A 26,138-nucleotide genomic window follows, 5' to 3' on the forward strand; every position below is an offset into this window, starting at 1 on the left:
TGTCAATCAAGGAGAGATCAAGTGACTTTTTCTGGAAGAAATGAACAGTCTTAACACTGTTGTGGAAGAAAAGGAGCTCTGCCTGTAAATCCACTTCTTTCTTGCACAGATTTTTTTTTCATCAGTGGAAGAGCAGAACTGCTTGGTTATTAAGGAAAGAAATTTTTCCTCAATCAAGAATATAAGGACACTTCGAAAAATACAGGTTAGAGCCTTATGTAGCATGTAAGCTGTATCAACACTCTGTATGAACAGTTTATTGTATAAACAGGATATTTGAAAGCAGATCAGCAATAAAGTGTAGCCTGACCAAGATCTGTTTGAAAAAGGAGTTGAATAATTGCTGCACATTGTAAAATATTTCGTGGAACGTAAAAAACTCCTTCACCTTCATGGAAATGAAATTACATTTCACATAAACTCCTGGGCACTTACAGCCAGAACCTGCCTTTAAGCTTGGAAGGGGTGACAGGGCAGAAATCTGAGGTGAATTTGGGGGTTGTATAGCCTAGGTACATGTTGTGAATAGACTCTGAGAGACTATAGGCAAACATTGATGAAATTCAAGAGAGAAGGAAAATTATGAAAAACCTGAAAGAAATTTAAATTTAATCTTAACAGAAGTTTCTGCTACTTTAGTGTATTCTGATAGGCTTTTTTTGTAGCATCCTGCTTACCAGGCTGTATCTGGAAAACCAGATCATGCTTAGAGAAGTCATCTGGAGTTCTGCTTTAATGAGTATATCTCTAATTCTGACTAAAACATTTAGTCAGAACAGCTGGCAAATACATGTATGGTATTCCTTATTCTTAGCTCTAGGTTTACAAACCTCCATTGCAACACCATTACAAGACTCATAGAATTGCCATATTTTCAACATGAAGCCTTTTTTTTGACAAGAAAGCTGATTGTGAAGTCACTGAAATATGGGTTATTTCTAAGAGGGCATCTGACTATTCCTAATTCTGCAGATGAAATAACTGATTGCATACTGCAAGTATTAAATGAACAGGCAGCAAAATAAATACAAGGTAGTAAAATTTGCTTCCCTTCCAGCTGAAATGTAGCTGTGGAAGGTGACTGTGATACTCATTTTGGGTAATACAAGAAATGATATTGTATTTTTTATAGATATATATATTAAATAAATAATACAATAAAGTTTGAAGGGTAGAAGGAGGAATTGATAAGACCCTTCTGTGAAACTTGAGGAAGACTGTAAGCACAACCCATATAGTACATTTGTTATTATTTATAGACTTTAATTTAAAGGTTTCTAGGTGGGTGAGTTCCAAGACTTCTGTTGTCCTTAAAGAGTTCAGTCTGGCAGTCAGCAAGTGTGTGGTGATCATTCATCAGGTGTAGTGACCTTGAATAAATTTTTGACAGATGCAATTAAGCTGTGCATCTTAGCAACATTTTTCTTAGCTACAGGTCAGTGTACTCTCCATTTGTTCAGGGCTTTCTCTTGAGTGACAAATGGTGCAAGACAGCTGTTTTGGAAATAGGACTCATTCAGTGTCAGAGGTGAGAAAACACTTTTTATTGTGTGTAATGGAAAGGCTAACACCAGGGTCCACTCAGAGGGAGCTTTAGGTTGCACTACAGCTTCATTCTATGTGGGAGACCTATAGGAAACCTTTTATTGTGGGGGGAATAATAATTAATCCTTTTTCTCTTAGTCCTTGATCTCTGGTAATAGAGAATGAAAGAGGCATTCTTACAGCATGTGATAGTTTTTATCAGGAATTTATTTCCTCTTTTGCTTAGTCTGTATGTATGCTGCACACTGGGAGTTGTATAAAGCAGATGACTTCCTATCTCATGATGGATTTCAAATAGCGTTCTGTGCTCTTTTGTAATAGTCCTGCAGGCCAATATAAGTATGTAGAAGATGGCAAGGTACAGAGGAATGCATGTCCTCTCAGAGCCTGTGTCTCAATAGACACATACAGGAGTTAGCAATTGATGGATTTTTTTTTTTTTTTTTTTTTTAGGAATTCCTTTTGGAGCTATCTAAAGGCACAAAACAAATTTGGTGTTGATAATTGGAATTACTTAAAAGAACTGTCATTAAAATGCTAAGCCTGTACGAACTGTATTCATTGGGAAGGAAAAAATGCCAGATGTTTCAGGTATAGTAGATGTTGAGGAGAGATTTATTAATAGTTTAAGTGTGTATTTTCTATGACTAAAGCTCACACACTGAGAAAAAGTGATTAAATCTGTTTATTAAGGATTAGTGTACAAAAGTTGTTGAAAAAGTGGTTAATGAATTTTCACTGCACTGTTAATGAATCACATAAGCTTGGTAATAAGCATAGCGAGTTCCAGCTTTTAAGGTGTCTTTCACTGATTCCCACTATCTTGTCCTGTAGTCTTTAGGTATTTATCTAAAAATACATATGTATTTATAGATATGTATATGTATTTTTATATGTATATATAAGAATAAGGTAGAGCTCATAGATCTGGATTTGTAGAACAAGACAGTGCTAAAGGACTCACAGTATGCTGACCTGCACTGTCTGCTGAGACTGCTTGTCAGTCTGTGTGGCTATAACCTGTGTTTGAACAGGAGCAGTGACAGTGTAGGTGTGGTGTTTTCAGACAGGCACCTTGTGATAACACTGCCCTGTTTCTCTGGGGACATTTACACAAGGTGTATCTGGGCAAAGAGAGTTGCTAATTCCTAGTGCAGTCCTTGTTAATCAACAGCTTATGCAAACAGCCATCTCTGAGACAGACCAATTGTATTTTAACACTGAACTGCACATTTAGATGCTTAACTTCACTGCTTTTGGGGTCTTTTGAGTTTTTCTTCTAGAATGTGAAGCGTCCTATTTCACAGTTGGCAGCGTAGTTTATTTTGTTAAATGTGGTATTTCCTCTTGGAGCTTTCACAGGCTGCTCAGCTGAAGGAACCTGCACCTGCATGTTCTGCCTTCTGAGCCTTGGACGCTGCTCCTTGTCAGTATGACTTGGCTGTGGTTTTGTCTGTGTGACTTCATTTATTCTGTTAGTTAAAAAGAATCAACTTTAGATTTTGATTTTCTGGAATTTATCCTTACTTCTGTTTAGAAATTGGCCCACCTTTCTCTTGATCCTTGTTTAAAATTAATTGATGCAAAGAGATGTGGAAATAGCCATGTGGAGGCTACCCTCCAGTTTTCTCCGGCATTAGGAAATTTCTTGAGGATACTGCTTCCTTCTCACTTGAAGCAAAATCTAAAATTGTTGAGACTCCACAAAGGAGAACTCCATTGCCTCACAAGTGTGTATAGGGAGATATTTGACTTCGTCTATTTTCTTGTTTCACATTTCAAAACTGAAGTATTTCATTTAGATTCTGTTATCTGAAGTGTAAATGTAATACCCATGGGGGAGGGAAAAAAGGATGTGATTTAAAATAAGGGAAAATAATTTAAAAATGAAAAGTTGAGCAAAACCCTTTTTCTTATGGAATCACTATGGGGTTCTATAACATCTATCCTGGGGTTTTTTTGGGTTTTTTTTCGATTATTATCAGTGTTGCTTTGATTTTATGAACACTAAGGTTTTGGTAGAATGCTTGTACTGAAGAACTGTGGATCTTTTGAAATACAGTGTTTTCCTGTTGTTGCTGTTGCATTACTGTGATGCACAGAGACAGAATTTAGATTAGCTCTTCATAGTGCTGGCTGGAATCCTCGAAATTGAGAATATTCCAATAGTGTTAGTGTATTTCAACACACAGAGCAGCTAATTCTGACCCTGTTAAATGCCATTGTCAAAACCACAGTGAACTTTGCCCAACTGATGATTTTATTTGAATGTTTTCAGGTTTTACTTTCTCTGTAAAGCTGGAGCTCTTTATTTTTGGGGCAATTGATGAAGTGACTTTGTCTGTGTTTGTTCAGGCTTTGCTTCAAAAGCTGGTTTCTCACTTCTGTTACATATCTTTGGTTGACTTTCCCATTCTGTTTTTTCCCTCACTATTGAGCCCAAGTGTGTGTAAGTAGGGAGGAGGCAAGAAATGGTTCACAAATAAAAATGAAATGAAAATGAGCACCCCACGTAAGTCCACCAACTTCTTTCACTTTCACATCATGTCAGATGTCTGAAGCTTCTCCAAAGGGACTTCTCTCTACTATGGCAGTTTCCAGTCCCACGAGGCTATACTTAAAAAACCAAACCAAATAACAACAAGACCTCACCAAAAAACCCAACCAAGACACTCAAGCCCACAGCCTCTGGGTTTTGTTTCTGTATGGTCAAACACTCTGGACCTTTCCAGGAGGAGTCCCTTTTCCCAAATCTAACCATTTCAATGTCTTTAGAGTCTAAATGCAGGAAAAAATATAATTAATAAATCTGTTGTTTCTTATGGCTCATGTTGTATCTGGACTTAAATAATTTTAACGTTATGGTGCCAATTGAGTAGGTTCTCCACTGTCCCAGAGTTTGCTTATAATAAATTACTTCAGTTTGCTTCTTGAGACTTTTAGAAAAAGTTTAGAAAACTTTTCTTAGAATGCTAAATGGCATTCAGTGAGTTAAATGCAGTTGCTGGCTCTTATTATCAGAGGCACAGGTATCTAGGAGCAGTTGTGGGATGCCTGATTGTAACAGCATCTTGCACAATATCCATGTTTGCTCTCTGCAAACGACAGTTTCTTCCTGAAAAGTGCTATAACATTTCATAGCACTCACATGTGATCTTAATGGGAGTACAGGACAAGTTGTCTTGGGGCAGTGCTTATAGTTAACACTAAGATGTTTGGGCAAACACCTGGACTGTACAAATACCCTGTAAGCTGTAATTATGCACCTAGATAATTTTGAGAACTGAGTGACTCTGCTGTCACTTGGCTTGAAGGCATTGTCCTGCCTGCCATGACATGGCTTGATGGCCTTGTGCCTAGTCAGGATCTCATTGCATTGTGCTCCCTAGAAACACACTGTAAATGATGCGGAAGGATCTTGGTAGGCAAGATGTAAAGGAACTATCACTATACTTCTTTCAGAAACAGGACTCTAAAAATTGGAGGCTCGAGTCAGGTCTAAGGGAAACTGGCAACTGGACCCAGCTCCAGGTCTCAGGCTGAGGGTCAAGGCTGCATGTCCCTTGCACAGAGCTCCTGCCCAGTTAAAATACGCATCTCTCCCATGTATTGTTTCATTAGTTATTTGCTTTTCCATCTTGTTACATAGCTTCTAAAAATACTCAGCCAGATGGGCTGTTTGATTTGCTGGATGTTTCACTCTTTTATGTTTAGTTAAGTCAATACATGTCAATTTTTCATCTGTAAAGGAGAGCTAAAACGTTCCTATTTAATACAGTGCTGTAAGGATGAATTAGGAGGTTCGTTTATTTTTTGCTGTGTCAGGAAGAGAGTTAGCATAGTTTAGAGAATGGGAAATAAGTATTTCGTATCCAATCTTTCCTTCCTCTCTCCCTGTATCAGATATACTGTGTATCTGAAGTTTTGGCTCATACCTACCCTTTTACGAGGTAAGTAACACATTTTAAATGCATTACCTCTTTTGAAAGTTATGAGGTTATTACCTGTTATGCAGGTTAACACCTGCGTATTTCCACTTACCTTGTTTTGTAAGTGTAAGGATGTTGGTCTTTGTAGGCAACTTATTAATATGATTCCTTAATTATTATGAGAGCATTGGGCATGGTGTGTGACTTGAGATCAGGAGTCAGGTTGTAGTTCTCAAAGGGAAAAACACAGTCTTGTGGTTAAGATCAAAGGCTGTAGATCTTGCATTCAGTCTTATTTTTGTACATCCTTCAGTATCCCAAAGTCATTTAAGTGAGGGAGCTTAAATTTCCCTGTCTAGCCTAGGTGTTGTAAGAATAAATTAATTGGTGGAGATGAGTCAGTCAAAAATACTCTGGGATTATGCATTATTTAAAAGCCTGAATTTATTACTGAGGCCAGACTTTTCTAAAGGGCTCAGCTTGGCTTGTAAGCTCATGCCAGTAGTTGTCTTACCACAGTCATTTAGGATTTGTGTCACAGTTTTGCCTAGAAGCCCACATGGACATCAATAATGCATTGCACAAAGGCTTATTATCCAGGAGCTCTTGCCCTAAAATACTTGCAGTCAAGTCAGAGGCAATAAACGGATATGAAGAACATAAGAGACTGGAGAGAATGTGGCAGTGGAGTACACTCTCCCTCTGCCTGCCTGTCTGTCTATCTATCTGTCTATCTATCTGTCTATCTATCTGTCTATCTATCTGTCTGTCTGTCTATCTATCTATCTATCTATCTATCATCTATCTATCTATCTATCTATCTTTTTGACCTTTCTACCTGATGAGATCCCTGATGCCAGGAGGAGCCAGTGAGTATTTTTAACGTTGTGATTGTAACTTTAAAGCGGGGAGGAATCTCTCCGGCATCATTTTAAACAAGTGGAAGTAGGAGAGGTAGAGGTTTCAGTTGCAAATTTCCTAGCAAGATCCTTGCCAGATTAGTGTGCAGAGACTGGCCTGTCTGTGCCCTGCAAGGTATATTTCTGCCCTAAATTGAATTATTTTAGCTGTCAGCAAATGCTTGATAATATAGTGTTCTGTGCTTGGGAGATTCACTCTTTATATTAGTGTTGTATTGCATTCAGTGTTGAGGCTAGACAGAGCCACTCATCTTTACCACATGGTCCCACGTGGACTCACTTAGCTTAGTCATGAGTGGGGAATTAAATAACAAGAGAGACCTTGTCAGCTCCAGGCATTAATATAAATCTTGGTGCTTGTAATACATTTACATGGCTCTCCCAGGTCTATCTAGACTTATAATCATCTCTCTTATTCACAGATCTTGTGGGATATTGACTGCTCGCTTTTGCTTTGTAGTTCTCAGAATCAGGATTTGGCCCAGGAGATAACCAGCAGTAAGTTTTTCTGACAGGCACCCAGTGAGTATAAACACTTGGCCACTTTGGTGTGCACAGGCATTGCCTCAAGTAATACTAAACACTTTTCTGGGTAAACAGAGGCTCCTGCTTGGCAGGAAGCAGATTGATTTTACTCTCCAATTTCTCTTGTTCAGATGCATTTTACCTTTAAATGGCTTGGAGATTTCAGTGCCTTGTGGCTGATACGAGCCCTTAATAAACAGATCTGGTGATCTTTCTACTTAGAAAGTGCACATATCTGCATTATAAAGCCCTGAATGAATGAGGGGTCAGTGTGTCTGTTTCTCACAGAGATTTCATTAAAAGCTTCTTCCTAGTTTCTTTACCTTAATCACCTGGAGATGCATTAAGGATATAAGTAGTAGTGTTGTGATCTTAAAGCAGGCCTGATCCACTAGTTAAGATGGATCTTGTTATGTAAAAGCCTTTGCTGATGATCTTGTGGAAGTTCCATGACCTGAATGAGGCTAGGATTTTGATTTACCCTGGAGGAACATCGTACAGAAGGAAGGACAATCTGCAGACATGCTGGAACAGAATAGCAAAAAGGTGTTGTGCTCTGTTTTTCTCAACAAACAGCAGTTTTCTGTATTCAGGGTGGGGGGCTTGCCTTGTAAACATCAGTAAAGTGTCTGTAAAATCACACAGAAGTAGAGAAGGGTGCATGGCTGGAGTCTGGTATTTGTTGGTTTTGGTTTTTTCTCATGCAGCCTTGGAAAGTGCTTTTTAGATCTCAAAGTTAGGCAGAACTCTTCCATTCATTGCTGTTTCAGCACTGTTGTATTACTATAAATAAATAAACACTGTGGCATAATTTTATAAGTAATCTGCACTGGGAGGTGGGGACTTGAGCCTTCATTCTGCCAAGCAGATGCACATTTTACTGGCTTTTACCAGAAAGATTGTCCAACTGCTGCAGAGCCTTAAAGGAGGTGACTTCTGGGACTTCTTCCCTTCTTTCCTCCTTTCCCTCCCTAAGGTAATGTCCCCTAGAACAGCTGGTAATGTTGCCAGGTACTTGCAGCTCTAGTATAGATGTGTTGTGAAATCCAAAATAAACTTAAGAGATAATGTTAGCAGAATCAAATGTTGTTAGAGGCTGATGCCTCTTAAGCTATCTATAGGGAATTCAGACTTCAGTGTTTAGTTTGACAGCAAGAGACATGGATGCTGTGACAAAGTTTTGTTAAGGTGACTTTTTGTATTATACTAAATGATGGCTGTGTGTTTCCTTGTTTCAGCTGATGAGTGTTGGTGCAGTGGCAGAAGCTTCCCACTCTGTATCTTTGATATTTTGCTTTTTGGTGTGTGTTAAGAACCAACTTATGTCAGACTGCAGTCAGTTACAGACCAGTTGATCATGACAGTAGAGGACTGGATGGGCGATGGCAGCCAGGGCTTGGCCGCCAATGTACTTGTCAAATGCAGCCTTTGTCAGTATGTGGCTGGATATGTTCTTTGAGTGGCTGGCAGAACTATTCTGTATCCCTTTGGACTCAGTATTGACATTGTGTGTACGTGAACCATTCACAGTGAATGAAGGTGGTGCATTGTGTATATACACAACTGCAAAGGCAGAAAATAATTCAGTCTTGTGCTACAGCTGAGTGAGAGCTGTTGGTGAGAGAGTCAAATGGCCTCAATTGCTTTCTATTTTATTACCTAAACCACTGTGAACTTGCTGTGTTCCTTGCTGTCTTTCTCTCACCATCTTCACCTTCTGTTCATTCCAGGTGAGTGCTAATACAAGTGCCACACAATCTGTTAGAGCTTTGGGGTAACTCAGTGAGAAACTCCAATGTTAATTGAAGACAGAGCGTCTTCAATTAAAAAAGGCTAGAAACACTCCCAATTTATGAAAGATTTATGTGGGTGCCTGTTTGTGTGCGTTAGCCTGCCTGGTTGATACTTTTTTTTTTAGTTCAGTTTGGATGATGACCACAGAACACCTTCTATTTCTGCTACTGCAGAGACACATTTACTGCTGAAACTTTTATGGTGAGAGTCACTCAGTAGTACACGTTTCAGAGTATTGCTTTGCTGTTGACTACAACCTCTCAAGTCTTTGTTGTAACAACCACAGTAATAATATTTTCCCTTTTTGTACTGGGTCCAGTGTGCTTGAGGTGAGCTGCAACCTTGCCATCAGGTCAGAAATACTCTGCCTTAGCTGAAGCATTAGATGGATGGGAGGTTCCCAACACTGTGAACAGCCTGCCTTTAGTAAATGGATGCAAATTAATGAAACCTCTGCTTTTTTCTTGCTCACACTTTTTGTCCTTTCCTAAAGGAAGGGTTATTGTCTGTATGCTGAATTGTCAGGCTCAGAGCTCTTTCTCGAGCACTGTTTTGTTCCTGCACAATTCTGAATCCCAGACAAGGGAGTTCTGCAGGGATCCATGCACTGCAGACATTGCTGCACAGGGGGGCTGTAGCCACTTGTCTCTCTCTGGAGGGGGAAGATTCAATACTCACCCTGCAGGTGGGAATCTGTATGAGATATTAATATTCAAGACTATACTTTGTATTTATTTTATCATGCAAGTGCTTGGCTCCTGCTCCCTGGGACTCATCTGTTTTCCCCCCTCATCTAAGCTTCAATATGATCCTGACTCACAGCTCTGGTTTCCTCTCATGAGCAGTCCTGTTAATGGCCATAGAGGGTCTTGGCATTAAACAAGCCCATGAATGTGTGGAGGGCAGGGACTTGCTGAAGCCCCAGTGTGAATGTGCTGCACCTTTTTGTAAGGGATGATCTCAAGTGAAGGTGCTGTCATGCTGATGCTGGGTAAATAGAATTTTTGTGGCTGACCCATAAGTGAGTTGTCCCCTAGTTCAACAGAGATGGAAATAAGTGATGTAAGTTATATTTAGAATGTGCAGGGGATATTTAATAGAATTAATTAATGTGTAATGTAATTTGAAGAGCTAAATATAGATTTCTGCCTTCATATTCCTTCTGAAAACTTACAGCGGAAGAGATTTGGTTACCTACTGTCCTCAGAGTGTTGGGCTTTGAATATTCATCCAGCCAATCTTCCTGATTGATTGACAATCCCAGGTGGCTGCATATACACTGACACCAATTCCTGCAGCAGGTTTCCTAAACTCTGATGCTACCTGCCTTTACCTGCAGGTGAGTAGCCACTCGTCCTCCATCTCCACCAGAAGTGTGTAAATTAGTCATATTTGGGTGGTTCCTGGCTGCACACTGTTCCCTCTTAAAAATAAAAAATCTCAAATGCTTCATGTATGTAAGATGTGCTGCTGCTTTCTGAGGTCATGTGGCACTCTGGGGTGTTGTTAGCACGTTGTCTTGTTAACTATGAAGTTCCTTCTCTCTCCCTGCCATTTGAAGACTGAGAATCTGATACAGAGTAACTGGTGCCTAAAACCATCTTTTCCTCCTTTTTCAAAATAAGATGATGACATGATAGCGATTCTTTGAACAAGAAGGAAGATAATGTAAGGCTGAATACTGAAATCAATTGATATTAGCCCAGTGGATGGAGAACTTTGAAAACTATCCTAAAAGAAGGAAAAAGCCCAGGAATCAACAAAAAGGCTGTTCCTAGAGAAAAAAAAAATAGAGAATTGCTCTTACCTGTGGCAACAGTCAGGAATTTCCTGTGATCCCACCTTAGCCTATGCAAAGATGAAAGTTCAGAGATTCCAAGTAGAGATTTGCTAATGTCTAATATATGCCTTGGGAATGACAGTCAATTATCTAAGTTGCTGTTGGTCTGTGGACTTGTGTAAATTAAACATCTTTCTAGCACATTTTCTTTTGGAGTGAGATGTAAACGAAGAGGAAATAATGGAAGGGCAGTTGCAACCAACCTGTATCTTCTCTTAGTGGCTGTGCGCTGCAGTCAGGACTGCTGTCACCATGGATGTATCTTAGAAGAGCATCAAGCCATGACAGGGGTCTTAGAGATTAGAGGGCCTTGTCAGACCCAGCCAGTTTCTTGTTATTATAATCAAAAGTACCTTCCCCACTCTTTCCTCATCTAAGTGAATCAACAGTGACCCTTGGTGGTTAGAAAGGCTCAGTGCCTGCTGGTCTGTCATGCATAGTCTGGCCAACCTGAGTATATCTCCTGAGAATATGAGTAATGTGGGCATTGACTAAAGCATTGGGCATCTTATTTCACAACTGATCCTGCTGATGTTCTAGGACAAAAATCTCTAGCCAGCCCAGTTTGCATGGAATTTTAGTTTCTAAATGGAGGATTTGGGGAGGAAACTTAAATCCCACTCTTGGACTTTTGGGTGATCACTTTGATGTATGGATTACCCTACTGTTAATCTGACTGTAGATCCACAGTATTGTCCTGTTTGACGGAAAGCACAGGCTTTCACTCCATGCAAAGTGTTTTGGGAAGAAATACTCTTTAAGACCTGTTTGAATTCATAGAAACTGGCTTGATGAAATTTAGCATCAGGCCATAACCTGTCATTGGCCCTGATTTTCTTTATAGAAATCTCTTAGCTGAAACAGAGTTCTTTGTATCACTGTGCCTTGCTGTGGCTATAAGATGACTGTACACTCACAGTGAGCTGTTATTCTGTTGGTTATAACTGATGACAATGATGATGCTGTGTTATTACAGTTCAGCAATTGTTTCTATTTGTTCTTGAACCTGGGCTGTGCTTCAAAACAGAATTGAAGTAGAGTCACCACCTGTTCATTTTTCAGCCAGACAATCTGCTTTTAAAATATTTCAATAAAAAACCCCCCAACCCTCTTCAGGAGAAGTCAATTTGTTTTTCTGGCTGGCATCTGATTCCTGGCTCATTTTCTAGCCAAGTGGCTCCTTCTCCTCCTCCTCTTTACAACTTCTCTTCCGGCTGTGCAGTGTAACACTTCGCACATGATGTGCTATCACTGGGAGCTGTGTTTAAACTATTTGAATTCAACCATAGTAGAGTGGGAGTGAAATTTGCAATTTGTTCCTACTCTTCAAAAATAAGTTGTTAGTTAATGTGTATAATACATCTGCATGTTGGTAGAGATTGTACTAAATTTGAGGCAGGGGAATGGTTAAAAAACCCAATTCTGTCTTTCAAACTGGTGGACAAGTGAATAATTTAGGAAAGCTTTCAAATAAGCTTGAAGAATAAGGACATTACTGCTTCATAATTTGGAGCTAGTTCTTGTTATTTTGTTTGCAACAGTTTTTTTGCACTTTGTTCTAAACTCTCTTTGCTGAATCTGGCTATGGATGTTGGATCATGAAATAAAATTAGGAGTTTGAGGACTTTGTTGTATAAGAGTTGAATTGCAAACTTCTGCTTGTGTTGTCCCATAAAATACAAGCATTTTTCCTGTGGGCCCAGTACCGGTGTCTGCAGAGACCTCTGAGTGTGTCCTATATGATGTTTGAACTGGGATTTCCAAATGGTCATTTGGAATTTATAATTTTGTTTGCCTTATTTTTTACATGAATTATATTCTTAGAGTCATAGCTTCTATAGGGTTGGAAAAGACCTTCAGGATCATAAGAGTCCAACATTTGACCAATCACCACCTCGTCAACTAAACCATAGCATGAAGTGCCACACCCAGTTGTTTGCTGAACACCTCCAGGAATGGTGACTCCACCACTTCCCTGGGAAGTCCATTGCAATGCTTGACCGTCCTTTCTGCAAAGAAATTCTTCCTGATGTCCAGCCTGAGCCTCCTCTGTCACAGCTTGAGGCTGTGTCCTCCTGCCGGGTTTTTGGTTGCCTGGGAGAAGAGGCTGACCCCATCTTGCTATGGTCTCCTTCTGGGCAGGTGTGCAGTGAGGAGGTCACCCCTGAGCCTCCTTTTCTCCAGGTGAAACAACCCCAGCTCCCTCAGCCACAGTGGTATGAGTAGGAGCCGCTTAATTTTCCAGTCTGTTCTATCTTAGAAATAATACTTAGGGCACAACTAAAATTGAACAGAGAACGGGTATTTTACTGGAAATTAAACAAGATAAAATTTTAAAAGCCTACAGTGATGTGAAAAGTTCTGTCCAGGTGCACTCTTTAGGCTTTTAGTGGTGTTTTTTTAGTGAAGTGTTTTCATAGAACATAGTGCATATGTTAATTGTAGAATGAATCCTTCATATTGATGGTAATGCTTGTTGTCTAAAAACACTTCACAAAGGTGATCAAGTCTTTTGCTCTAATTTTGTTATAAATAGAGGCGAATAATTTGTTCAGCCTTTCAAGAGTCAATCAGAAATTTATTGATTACAGCAAGCGATGGCAAGCAAACAGCGCTGGGTGTAGCCGGGGAGTCCCCGCTCCGCAAATGGCTCACCCCGTTTCCCCCTTCCCGCAGTCTTTTTATACTCTCTTTCTTCCGTGTCTGTGGTATCTCTGGGTGTACTCTGCGCTTGCTCCCTCTGTTGCTAGGGGGTCGTCTTCTACTCTCTGGTGGTCGTTTGACGAAGGCTTCTCTCTTCTTCCTTGGTGAAAGTCCACGGCCCTGTAATGGTCTTTTCCATAAAAGGTTATATGTTATATGCACCTAAGTTCTAATTACACAACCAGCTTAAGTAATCAACATACTAGCTAGTTTCTGTCTGGCAGTTTTCTGTTATCTACACAAGGCTTCTCCTTTGGCTCTCTGTTATCTTACACAAGGCTTCTCCTTTGATTTTCTGTTATCTACACAAGGCGTCTCCTTTCTGTCTTGATGAACAAAGAGTCTTCTCTAATTTATCACAATTTTACAGAGAGATGTCTTACCCCAGATCACAAAGTATGTCAGCTGAAGTGGCTCTTCTCTTGAGGACATGAGGTCTATTCCCACCACATTTTATAACTCTAAGGCCTCTCTCTGAGTCTTACCTCCCTGCTGTGCCGAGGACAGATGACACGTACCAGCCCTGGCATCCCAATGTGCTCCTGGCATCCTAATGTGCTGGAAAAGGAATTGCATGCTGCACCTGTGCAATAGCTTTCCATGGTGATCCCTACCAGCTAAAAAATATTAGAGCTCCCTAATCTCCTATACTGTGTGTGTAGTTGTGAAAAAGCTTAAGTTTATTTTGAATGATCTCAAGAACTGGTGAACCATAATCCTATTCAGTTCAGGAGCTCAGGTCAGATGTGAGCTGGTGATGTGACGTCTGTCAAATGAGATATTTCACTTTCAGCCATTTGTGCTCTTGAAATCACTCAGTGAATTTTAGCTTTCAAAGAAATAGGTAAATTATGACACACACTAGCCTTGCAAGTCCACATACTGAGACAAGAACTTGTCATTTGGCCTCACATGGACAAGTTGATGTGTGGGCTTCCAGTAAATTGATGAGGTGCCCTTGTAAGACTGTTGTCCTTGAGAGAGTTCCTTTACTTTCTCACCATCTTCAAACAGAATGTGCCTGGAAGAAATGTCAGTTAAACTGAAGCCCCTCCAGGGCAATGCTTTTGTTTATTACAAAGCACCGATGCATGAAATAACTGTGCTGTAATCATCTGTAAATGAACCACGAACAAGGGGAACATCCACGAACATTTTATAATGAGATGCATTCTCTAAAGTTGCAGTTGGCTGGAATAAATCAATAGCCCATGGAGTGCACTTTTATTTTAGCCCTAAATGTGCAAAAGGCAGTTTTAAGTGGCTCTGCTTTTGAGAGCACAGACTTCAAAACTTCCTGACTCCAGCCATTTTCAATGCCTGAAATTGTGCACTAAGTAAGTAATAATAAATTTCCTGAAAATGTAGGCCTTTCATCTTTATCTTCTGTGACTTATTCAAAGTGGGAAAATGATTACAGCTCAATTTTTCAGGAAGCATTGTTCTCTGTGCCAATGTTTAATGACTTTTTGGTTAAATACCATTCCTAGCTCATCACTTTTGAGCTATTTGTTGTTTGTCCAAGGTGCTTATGGAAGAAGGAAGAGAAGAACGAGATGAAGTAAAAGTAGCACCAAAGTGTATGTTGATGTTTCAGCACAAAGACTGGACAGCAGAGGAATTACTAGTTTTTGTGCTTTAGACATCTGCCAAGAAGTTGTTAAATCATAAAGATCGTGGAAGCAAAGAATCTCCCAGACTGTCTTGTGAACAGTATTCCTTTACCATTTCACTGTCTCTGCAGGATGGGTATCTCCTTGCAAGCCTTCACACTTCTCTGCTTATTGTGAGCTTCAGCTGCTCCTTTCCCCCATCCTGTGCCTTCACACCACAAATTGCTTCCCAAAGCTGCCTTGGTCTCTGTTGATTCATCTGTTCCTTTCCCCATCTCACTGGAATATGGTCTTTCCATTTTGCATCTCTTTATTGCAAGCCATCTTTGCCTAGGTCTGGTGAATCCTTTGTGTTTGATTGAAGCTACATAACACTACTTGCCCCACTCCAAATTCATTCTGCATGCTGTGTACCAGGTTATTAAATGTTTTCTGTTCTAATGAGCACTGTTTCAAAAATATGTTGCTTTACTGTTTTTGGTTAAACTGTAAGGATCTCTTCTCATTTGCCTGCTTAGGATCTGCTGTTAATCAGTGGTGGTTCTCCCTTGATTGCTGAAGTCCTCTAGTCCTTTTAAGTTTAAGGGTGTATGAGGTTTATGGTAAAGGTTGTGGCAAGTTGCTTCTTGTCTAAACAGAATCCCCTGTTTGGGATAGATTTGTTACTGCTGTATTCTAGCTGGGAAATGTAAGTCAAAGCAAGGTTGCTGATGACAGAAAAAATCAATTGATGACAGAGGAATTTATGGTCCATCACAGAAAACAGAATGAGAGCAGTGATTTATATATTTAGCTGCTTTAATCAATATGAAAAAATAAAGTGTGGCATTATACATAAGAGCCCCTGGTAGTGAGTGATGATGGTGTAATCTGTACATATCTGCCTTGTAGATGAGTCTTTCCTGGGAGGAAACTTGTGGACAATGGGCAGCATTTTAATCATAAAGGTGGGTTTTAAAAATGTGTATGTGTGAATGGTGGTTCTAAGACAAAATATCTTGACAATAAATGTAAGCACATTTGAGTGGAAGATGGATTACCTGTTTCTCTCTCAGGTGATCCTGCTTTTGTTAGTTGTTGGCCATTGGTGAAAGCCACTGTGTGGTTCCTGGTTCATGCTAGTTTTGTCATTCCTGTGGCGCAGGATGTTGCCACTGAGACAGCATACCTTGGTGTTTAAGCATGGATCAAAAAGCAGAGGAGGTGGAATTTTTTTTCCCCAGCTTGCTGTAAGAAAATTAAATTGCTCTGATGTCAGATGGGAAACATGTCAGCCCATGGACACAGAATACAAATGGACGGAGGGACTTGTTGAATGGAGGTCTGTGTGAGGGTTGGCATCCTTTTGGGTCTGGGCTGTGCATACTGTGATGTGTTGTCACTGTGGAAGATTTTGGGACAAAACATTCCACTTTGGGGGAGAATTGCAGCATCACTTTCCATGTGCTTGGTTTCTGTTCTGGTACATAGGCATCATAGCCGGCTATTGCAGAGCAAGGGTTTGGGGTGGGAGGGAGTAGGAAAGGAGGCTTATGTCCTCCTAGATCCCTGTCAACACCAAGCATACAATCTGCTGTCTAACTTGGTGTTTTTGCACTGTTACCGAGTTGCAAATGGAAAAGCATCTGTGATATTGTACCATACCAAGAATGGAGGGTATAAATTCATGTCTCCAGCTACATACTAGGCTTGATATAAGTTATCTTACACAAGTTTCTTGGGAAAATATAATATATTTAACCTGGCTTTTCCTAAATCTGAGAAAATTTGGTATTTTTTGGCTCATCCTTGTTTATGTCCCCATAAACTGAGAAGGAAGAGAAAGTAGGGAAAATTATTAGGTATGGTATTTGTAGATCACAATAAAATTGTATTCTGGGAGTCACTCTCAAGTGCTAGATAAAATCTAGACCTTATTTCCTCTATGCTTAAAAGAGATAAAGCATTTAAGCTTCACTGATACCTGCTGTAGTAGCAGTTGGTAGTGATCTGGTGTTTTATTTGGGAGAAAGAAGAGGAAATACAACAACCCCCTTCATTGAAAGGAAAAAGGAATATTTTTGTTAAAATTGAATGATCTCAAAGAATAAGGGACATTTCAGTTGATGTTTTAGCATAGTTTTGGGTTGTCTTCAATAGCTATTTTTAAGTAATAGTGGCATCAAATTCCCTGTGAGCTGAGTCTACAGTTTCTTGAGAGCTGCCCATGACAGATATTTATTCTTGAAGTGTCTTTAGCAGAGGCATTAAACAGGTTAACACATGTTGATACTTCACAGTCTTTCAGATGTCTACTGGTGTGGTTCAACAACAGGACTGATGTACTGCATTGCCATGTCTCTCACTAGAGATCAGCAATGCTGAAACACCTTTACAAAGCAGCAAACAAAAGGCAGGGGCTGGTACTGGGAGAGCAAGCTGGGCCACAGGGCCAGTCAGTGTGTTTTAGTTGTGACAAGCTCTCAGCATGGTCTGCTGCAGCAGCCACAGCTTTGTCACACACACAAGACCAACACTTCTGGACCCTCCCCATGTATTCCTGTACTCCCTGTATTTCCTGTGGTGCCTTCTGGTATTCTTTGTCTTTGTATCCTACTGGATATAAAGATTTACTAGCTTGCTGTCTCCTGGGATTAGAGAGAAGAAGCATGCACTGCCCCTCTGGCATGAAATGGGACATTTAACAGGGACCATTTCTAGTACTCATGCATAGTTTTATCATCATCAGTACAACTGAAGTTAAGGACAGCAAGTGCTGCTTTTAATTCTTGACTTGGAACCAGTTTGAAGGTTTAGGGCTTGTATGAAAGATGTAAACATGTGGCTCTTGATAACAAAAATAGTGAGGACATGTACCTGTTCTTCTGTGTCCAGATTCCAGCTGGCTATGTATCCTCTTTCATGGAACACGTATTTCCTGAAGAGTGATTTCAGTTATTACCACTGTCAATTAGATAGCTGCTAATTGTGGATCAGTCCCATCCCTTTGCAAAAAGTGCCTTTTGTGTACTGCACCTGGAAAATATAGATGTGAGCTTGGAGATTTCAAAGGCTAACTCTGAGATGCCCCAAAAGAGCTGATATTCTCAGCTTTGGACCATAGCAAATGGCTGAAATACTGGAAAACTCTCTTATGCATTCAAAATCAACACAAATTTTATTAATACATTATATTTTGTGAAATTGAATCTTGCCCACACTAGAGCAGATATTACCCTTTCTATATTTAATATGTCCCTGGACAGCGCTAGTAAGGAGAATGGGTTAACTTGTGGGTAGGCAAGCTGGAGTTCATATTTTACACTTCATACACTGTGTTGTATGGAAGGATGCTCCTCTGCTTGCTATACCAAAGCTTTAATACAGTGGAGGGGACTTGCCTAGCTTCTACTTTCTGTACTAGTTTAAGAGAGGCAGCTTCTGAATTGCCTTACCTTTTGCAATAATGTTTGTAAAGTACTTAATCAGCACATTTACAGTCACTATCTTCTTCAAATTTAAATATTTCCCACTCAGATAGTCACAGCTCAAAAGTCCTGCCTAAGGCAAAAGCATGCCCTAAAAGCATGCCCTAATGCAAGATAAATGGGCTCTCCTGGATGCTGAGTGATGAGAACTGGATGTATTTGAATAGTTCACAGAGACTGCAATTTTCATTGTCTTTAGGCACCTCTTGTAGATCTTTCATTCTCCTTCTTTGTGTTGTTCTTCTTCATAGTTACTGTAGTTCAAAAAAAGTTAACTTGCACTTGCATAAGGTGAAGAAACCACTGAACATAAAGATTTGAACTTCCCTAGGAGCTTTGACCGTGGTTCTTCTACATCTGCTCGTGTGCTTTAGTAGCTGGTTTTGCAGCTGACACCAGTTAGACTAACTTAGCTCCTGGGTGTAGGAGATAGGATAGCAAGGTAAGGATAGGTGTTGCATGCCTTTCTGTATAGTGAGAGTAGTCTTGGAGATAATTAATGGCAGTAGGCTGTCTGAGTCCATGTAACTCCTCAAATCTGCTGGGATGGGAAGGTGACCAAGGTTAGTGTTGGGAAGAGCCAGCTAATCAGTGCCTTCCAAGCAGTGGACAACTCTGCATATACTTCATCTCTTTCTCCTCTTTAAATCTCAATTGATGCTAATACTATTGGGGAAAGATTTTTGAAATTTTTCATGAGTGGCTCCTTTACGTTTCTGTAAAAACTCTGAAGTTTCTAATTGCTAATCATTAGTGAAAAGCATGACCAGTAATTTTAAACCCTAATAATCTTGCTTTCCCCAGACTCCTATGTGCACAAAATAATCTGTTACCAAACTGATGTGGTACCATTAACATATATTTTTCATGCATTTTTGTTTTATGTATTTGTGGCCTTTCACACTGTTAGTGCACACGTGGGTGCTTTTGATGAAGCAGACAGCTGTCTTTGAACTGTTTGAAATAATTGAGCAGATGTATGGCTCTGCCACACATCAGCTCAGTGCAAGGCATCCCTCCTGTGCAGTATAAATCAGGAGACTTGAGGAGCAAATATACAGTGCTAGACTTCATTTCCTCATTTGTCTTTGCCACCTTGTACTCCCCTGGGGGGGATAATATTTTGATGGATGCATAAAGTACCATTTACTTTAACATTATCATCAATCATCGTTACAAAGGAGGGCAAGTAGTCTTTGTACCTGGCCTTGCCACTTGTTTAGTCATCAAACCCTTTGGAAAATGAGTGTAAACAACTTCTTTATTATGACTGTGGCTCTGTGATACAGTTTTTTTGACAGCAATACCTGTTTTAGGTACTGCTGCTCTACCTTGCACCTGTAAGGCATAGCAGCATCTCTATCTGATGTTCTGTGCAACTGCACATGCTGCCACCTTTCTCAGGGCTCCAGCTGGCTCACCTTTTTAGAGAAAATATATTTGCAGCGGGGCAGATAGGTACGTAGGAAGGTTGGTTTTTTTGGTGTTTTGTTTTTGATTTTTTTTTTTAAGCTTCCTCAGTTCCTTGATTCCATTTGAAGAGCTGACCCAGCACGCCCTGGGAGGCGTGGGCCTGGCTGAGGGCAGATATAGCTGTGGGCTGGGAGAAGAGGTGGAGTAGTTTAAGTCACCATTTTTCAAAAAGCAGTGAAATAAAAGCCTGTAAAAGAAAGCCTAAATGAGTAATCAGTATAAGTGTTGGTAGTGCTGCAGTATCATGGATGTAGTCAGGATTCTTTGTTGACAGCTTCTCTAAAAGTCCTTTAATTTTTCCCTTGTTAAGATGACTTCCTGAGGGGGGGGGAAAAAGTCATCAGGAGAAGTGTGTTGCGTTGCACAGCAGCAGGGCATGATAAAGCTGTAGGCCAGCACTGTGAGAGGAGTGTCAAATTCAGGTTTGCACTCCAGGTCTGCTGCTCAGCTGAGAATTGAGGCAGCAGTAGCCAATTTTTATCAAGTGACTTTCTCAACATTATCCTTTCCTGATGACATAGGACAACATGTTCTTCCAATATATTTTCTTCTCTTTTTGCTTTCAGAAAGTCACTGCAGATGTGTCAGATTGTCTTTGCTTTTCCAAAGGATTCCTGTATCTCACAGAGTGATATTTGCTATCAGCATTAGGTTTTAATTTCTTTTTTTCATTTGGATTATAATCCTGCCTCTTCCTCAAGCATGGTCTTTCTCTCCATCGAAGTGGGGCAGCTGATGAGATTACTGAGAGTACTGCCTTGGTTTTTACTAAGTTGCTTCTTAGATGCAATTTTCTTGCTCCTTGGGTGCCTATGGTATGATGACAATCTTTAGTAGGAAATCAATATGTCATGCATCACCAGATTCCTTTCTGGATAACATTATCTGGATAACATTCTGGATAACGTGTTCACTTACGTTTTCAATATACACAAATGCTTAGAAACCCATTCAGCAGAAAAAAAGACGACCATAGAAAGAAATGTCAGGCTTATCATGCTGTTACTTTCTGCACACTTTTTCTTCCTCTCCCCTTTTTCCTTCCCTGTCCCTCCCTATGCTAATCAACTAAGTTTATATTAATTCTTCAACAGTGAGTGTTGAAATATGTGGAATTGTTTCCTGCTGACTTGTGTGTCTGGACAGTGCGTGACAACAGCTGAACAGGTTTTGAAATCTGGAGCACTGGGAATTGAGTAGAACAACCTGGTTCAAGGAAATCTGCCAAGAAAGAACATAGTTTGTAATCTGATAGCTTTAAGCAGCATTTTCCATCTTGACTGATTGAGTCCTTAAAAATTTACCCCAAAGAGAGGAATGGATCTATGCCAATTCTAAAAAAAAAAAATCTGAGGGAGGGATTTGCATACTCAAATGTGGGTGTTTCAGGCACTAAAATTTCCACTTTGAAGCTTATTATTTCTGACTTAACCTGTGTCGGACCTTATAGCCAGTGTCCGTCTGAGCACAAATTTAAAGCAAATTATTCAGCACATGCAGTTCCATCACGTGCTCTCAGCATAAGGCACAGCAGAGCATTTTGCTGGTGCAAATCAGTATAATCAGTCCTCCAATACCCAGCCTCCTTCCTGTATAGCACAGTTTAATGCACAGCAGAGAGGCATTTTCTTCTCCATGAAGATTGGGAACCAAAACATTGGCCTTGCCAGAGGTGCATGGGTAGTGATCACAGGATGTGGGCGTCTCTCTAGTCCTCTGTGCATGTACACCAGGGGAAAGCCTGGCAAGCATTTGCCAACACTGAGATTCCAAACGAGACTTACAGCCATTGCAAATGGATGATCCCAGTCACTGACTGAGCTGGCAATGATTAATTGAAACCCTTGAGATACAGACTGAGCAGATACAAGTGACCTTAGGTGACACAGAAATGAAGCCTTATCTGCATCAGAGAGGGTTCAGCTCATCATTGTCTGCTGTTACAAACAGCAGGAAAGGAGAAAGGCACAGAAACTAGCCCAGGTAAACTTTACCAAAAGAAGGCAGCTAGGAAGAAGCCCGCAATATATTTTTTATTTAAATCCAACAGCTAGAATGCTGACAAACATTACAAACATTTAAGATATCATGAGGAGGTTTTTGACTATTTTTCCTTCAAATACACTTTCTCAAGGATAATCTTTGTGCCTCTTTGTGTTTTGTCATTTTTCAGTTTTCTTACCATCCACTGTCAATGTTTCAGCTCCTGCTTTTATCTTCTCTTTATTTACCCTGATGTGTTCAGGGTCTGCACACACACAGTGGTTGTTACCCAAATTACTGGGCTGGTCAGTTAGCACTGGGCACTGCAGTCTGTCCTTCATTCACAAGCAAGGAAAGAAAAACTTCTGTGTCACTGACCTGCATACCTGGGCTTTACCTCACAGAAACTAGAGGGATTCTCACAAGTTTCCAGGTGTGGGAATTGTCTCTTACTGCGTGAGCTTATATTTGAGCTAGTGTGTTCAACTTGACTGGAGGTAGTGAGTGCAAGAATAAGGTAGAAAATACGAAGTGTCACTTTCTAGGCCAGAAATGTGTGGTACGTGCACATGGACTCCTCCTCCAGTGGGCGAGCCTGGTTTGTGTCTTGGTTTGTGTGTGTGAAAGAAGCAGCTGTGTAGGAATCACTGCAATACCAGAGCTGGAATGCAGGTAATTATACATGACAGTAACTTCAGACTTCTTATTGCCTCGTAGAATCTTCCTGCAGGCAGAAAATTTGGCTCAGGCATAAGGATTTTCAGGAATGTTCTTCTTTTTAATGTGTGTGGTGGAAACTGTAATTTAATTTGTGTGGCCATCTTCCCTGTGGCTGTTGGAGATTGTTGCTTATTTCCCTGACAGTAGTGGCACAAGCAGTGCTTTACAGTGTTTCCTTGGATGATTGGATTCCTGGCAAAGGCTGTCTGGGATAGTAGGTCACAGTGAGTGAGGTCTCTCTTTTACTCTAATCAGAAAAGGATGTGCCTAGAGGCTTGCTTCAAACAGCAAGAGAGGAAAGCAGAGGATAGAAATAAAATGTGAACATGACTGTGTTCAAAGTGGAAAATGTTAAAGGACAGGAGTGTCAGGAAAGCACCATTGTCGTCAATGGTTGATTGCTTTTCAGCTTGTGATCATGCAAAGCAAATCCCCCATAACTGTGGCACTGTGTGCTTTCCAGCACCCTTGATCTGAGGAACTCAGAGCACTGTGAACACAGATGAGTTAAATCTGCAGCAGCGGTTCTGTGATGGAGGTGCAATCACCTCGGCTCTACAGATGGAAGAGAGGAAGAAAAGTTCAGGTGCTTACCCAGAATCAGTAAGACAGAGACAAAGGTAGGCTCAGAATGGGAGCTCTGGCTCCCAGTTGAGCATGCAGACAGCAATGAACCACACAGTGGCTATTAAGCTGGACTCTGCCTTTGCTTATGTAGTTGAACAAATGAAACTATTTTTTCCCTGAAGCATTGAGAACCCTGTAGCTCCTCTGGAAACCTGCTGGAGTAGTGATAGTTCAGCTGTTTTGCAAATCAGATTCTTGAGAAAACAGTATTGCACAGAAGAAACAGCCTCAAGAGGGTAGAGTACTGGCAAGCTTTCTGAGGTCATTTGGAGTGCACAGAGCAGCACAGGATCAAAGTTGAGCAGAAGAGATAGGAGATAAGGAAATGACTGGGATGAGAGTAAGAAGGACAAATGGGAAATACTGGAGACTGGTGGCAGAAGACGACAGGTTTGATCTCAGAGAAGGAAATAATGGGAAAGTATGTATGGTAGCCTGGAAAAAAAAAAACGGCCTTTAAGGAAGTACAAAATTATGTAGTACAAGAAAGAAGAGATTTAGAGAGGCAGTATAAGCCTTAAGATAGGTGGGCTACTCAAGAACACAGAACCTTGCATTCCTCTTGTCTCCTCTCCTACTGATGTACTAAATGTTGTGCCCTTCCTGTGTGATCTTGTCCAAGCCCTCCAGGTACTGATCTAATAAAGTAAAAACAGTAATTTCTCTTAGTGTGCAATCAGCAGATTAAAAAAGGAGGGGAAAGAGTAAGAGGTGGGTGAAGACTATGTAGTCTTGGTTATGGTCTTTATTCTTACAATCAAAATTTTACCCTGAAAGGATTCCAGAAATAAGTCCTTGTTGGCTGTTACAAACAAGAGTCTTATTCCTAATTCTTTCCCTTTTCCCCCTGTATCACTAATATGAAGCAGATATAAAAAGAGGACAGCATCATAGGGTTTAATGTCTGACAGAGAAAATCAGGTATTGACTGATTTCAGATTCTGTTTTGCCATGACCTGGGTAGGGTTGCATAACTCCATCCTTTGTGAAGATTGGTGAAGAACTCTGGTTATGTTCTTTTTGCTACTACTACTATTATTATTATTACTCTTAAAAGTAAGTAAATGTATCTGTGTAAGAGAGACTGGATGAATGTGTATGGGGGTGGAGGAGGAACTGAAACCTGTGTTGTTTGTTCCTGCTGGTGGGTCAGGGTTAGGCTCTTGGGCAGCAGTGGAAACCCTGAAGAAACCTCCTTTGAGGACTTCCTATTGGAGCGTGCACAGTATCGCTCTGTCACTGGAAATGTATCACTTGGGTGGAAGTCCTGTTCTTCTGCTGCACTTTCAATAGATCCTCTTTCTTACAGTGGAGCTTTACTACCTGGCAGCCCCTTTGTGAGAGTTACTTAACAGACAATATTCAAAAATGTGTTCTCAATAGAAGTGTTTGAAAAACATGTGGAAGTGGCATTTGGGGATATTGGTTTAAAGGTGGACAGTGGTGGCAGGTCAGCAGTTGGACTTGTTGATCTTAGAAGCCTTTTCTGATCTTAATGATTCTACAACTAAACAGCCTCAGGAGAACAATTGTAGTGCTGGTGATGCAAGAACACCAATCCAATATTTTTATGTTGCCATGGGTTTTCCCACACAGCCTTGAATAATTCAAATGGCCTCTCAATACCTCAGGTTGTCAGAAATGAGATGAGGAAAGTAGTACTACTTGGCTTTGTGGATGTAGGCTGATAAAAGTATTGAAGCTGTTGAGGTATCTAAAGGTAAAAGCTTTTATCTGAGACAGTAAATACGTCTGCCTGCTCCCAAGTTGCTTATGCTGTATGCCTTAAGTTAGGCATGGAGGCTTTTATAAATCAGTCCCTTGCAACTTATAGAAAATCCCAGCAAGGCAACAGAAAGCTGCTGAGTGGCTCCCCAGCGTTCAGTACTAGTGTTGGTAAAAAGCCAAGGGGATTTCCTGCAACACAATTTATTTTCTTGGCTCTTCACATGTGGTGGACATGCAGTTTACTATTCTGGTTAATCCTGCCTTTCTAGATGCACCTCAGAAAACATCTGCCATCATCAGTGATGAATTACAAGGGAGCAGGAGGACCTGCTGGTCATGGGGATTAAAGATCAGAGGCTTCAAATGGCACTTTATCCATACTCCAGTGCTGAGAGTGAATCCCCCAGCATCCCCAGTACATAGAGATGTAATTGTAGGTGATCCTGAGTAACCCTGGGTGTGGGGAGCAGGCATTTCTTCAGATCATTACTGTCTGTTTTTGTAATTTTATCATGGGACTACCCTACTTCTGGCTTGCTTTAAGCCTGGATCTGAAAAGTGCTGTGATCTATTGTGATCTTTTAGAGAGCCAACAAGAATTCCAACCTAATATTTCAAAGCACTGAAAAAGAATCCTTTGCCGTCATGAAATTAATTCAGAACACAAATTACCTTTCAGTTGACTACTTCTTTGCACAGCTCTGCTAAGTAGTTTATCTTAAAGATGGGATTTTTAAAATTCTGTTTCTTCCTAAAGAAAGAACATGACCCTGATTAGGGTCATCCCTGGGGAATGAACCAAGAAACTCTGGGCTAAAAGGAACAAATCTGTATTACCTGTGCTAGTTGTGTGTCTATGAATGTCTGTGTATTATCCAGAGGCTTACAAATGTCTGTGTTCAGCCCACCCTCTGAAGAAGAATGAGGAGCCACAATGGGGGAGATCATTTGCATCTCCAACTTGATTTCATGTGCTTGTATCAAACCTTCATCATCCTGGGTGCTCCTACTTTGTTGGTGGAGCAGATGCTGACCTGAGCCCTTAGAGATGAAAGTCAGGAAGTGTTTTTGTCTAAGCCAAAGCATAGCTGGTGTGCTGACAGCTCCTTCCTTAGCCCTGACATGTGTGCTCTGACCACATGCAGAGGGTGCAGAAGAGGAGTGTTGGACTTGGGAATGATGGTAGGATCAAGGATCATTCCAAGGTAGCCTTGGAATAGCAGAGGACGCAGTGAAAAATCACAGTGCTTTCCAGCAGGGTCAGACATGCT

General features: G+C 40.6%; 1 protein-coding gene across 21 annotated transcripts in view; it reads left to right on the forward strand.

Moving 5' to 3' along the window:
• TSPAN4 (tetraspanin 4) overlaps positions 1 to 26,138 on the forward strand; it is a 411,890-nt gene that overhangs the window by 91,701 nt on the left and 294,051 nt on the right. For 3 of the 21 annotated variants that reach the window (XM_053944935.1, XM_053944941.1, XM_053944937.1), the window contains one exon: positions 1,999 to 2,136. The exons of 12 other annotated variants lie outside the window; for them this stretch is intronic. Coding sequence is in view for 1 of the 9 variants with exons in the window: in XM_053944941.1 (XP_053800916.1) it covers positions 2,121 to 2,136 (16 nt within the window). In the remaining 8 variants the exon portion in view is untranslated. Of the gene's footprint in view, positions 1 to 109; positions 206 to 1,460; positions 1,529 to 1,998; positions 2,137 to 6,843; positions 6,917 to 9,986; positions 10,053 to 26,138 lie in introns of those variants that run through there. 6 more of the 21 variants (XM_053944936.1, XM_053944944.1, XM_053944940.1 and 3 more) reach the window with 6 other exon arrangements.

The sequence above is a fragment of the Vidua chalybeata genome, chromosome 6 (assembly GCF_026979565.1).
Source record: "Vidua chalybeata isolate OUT-0048 chromosome 6, bVidCha1 merged haplotype, whole genome shotgun sequence".
NCBI lineage: Eukaryota > Metazoa > Chordata > Aves > Passeriformes > Viduidae > Vidua > Vidua chalybeata.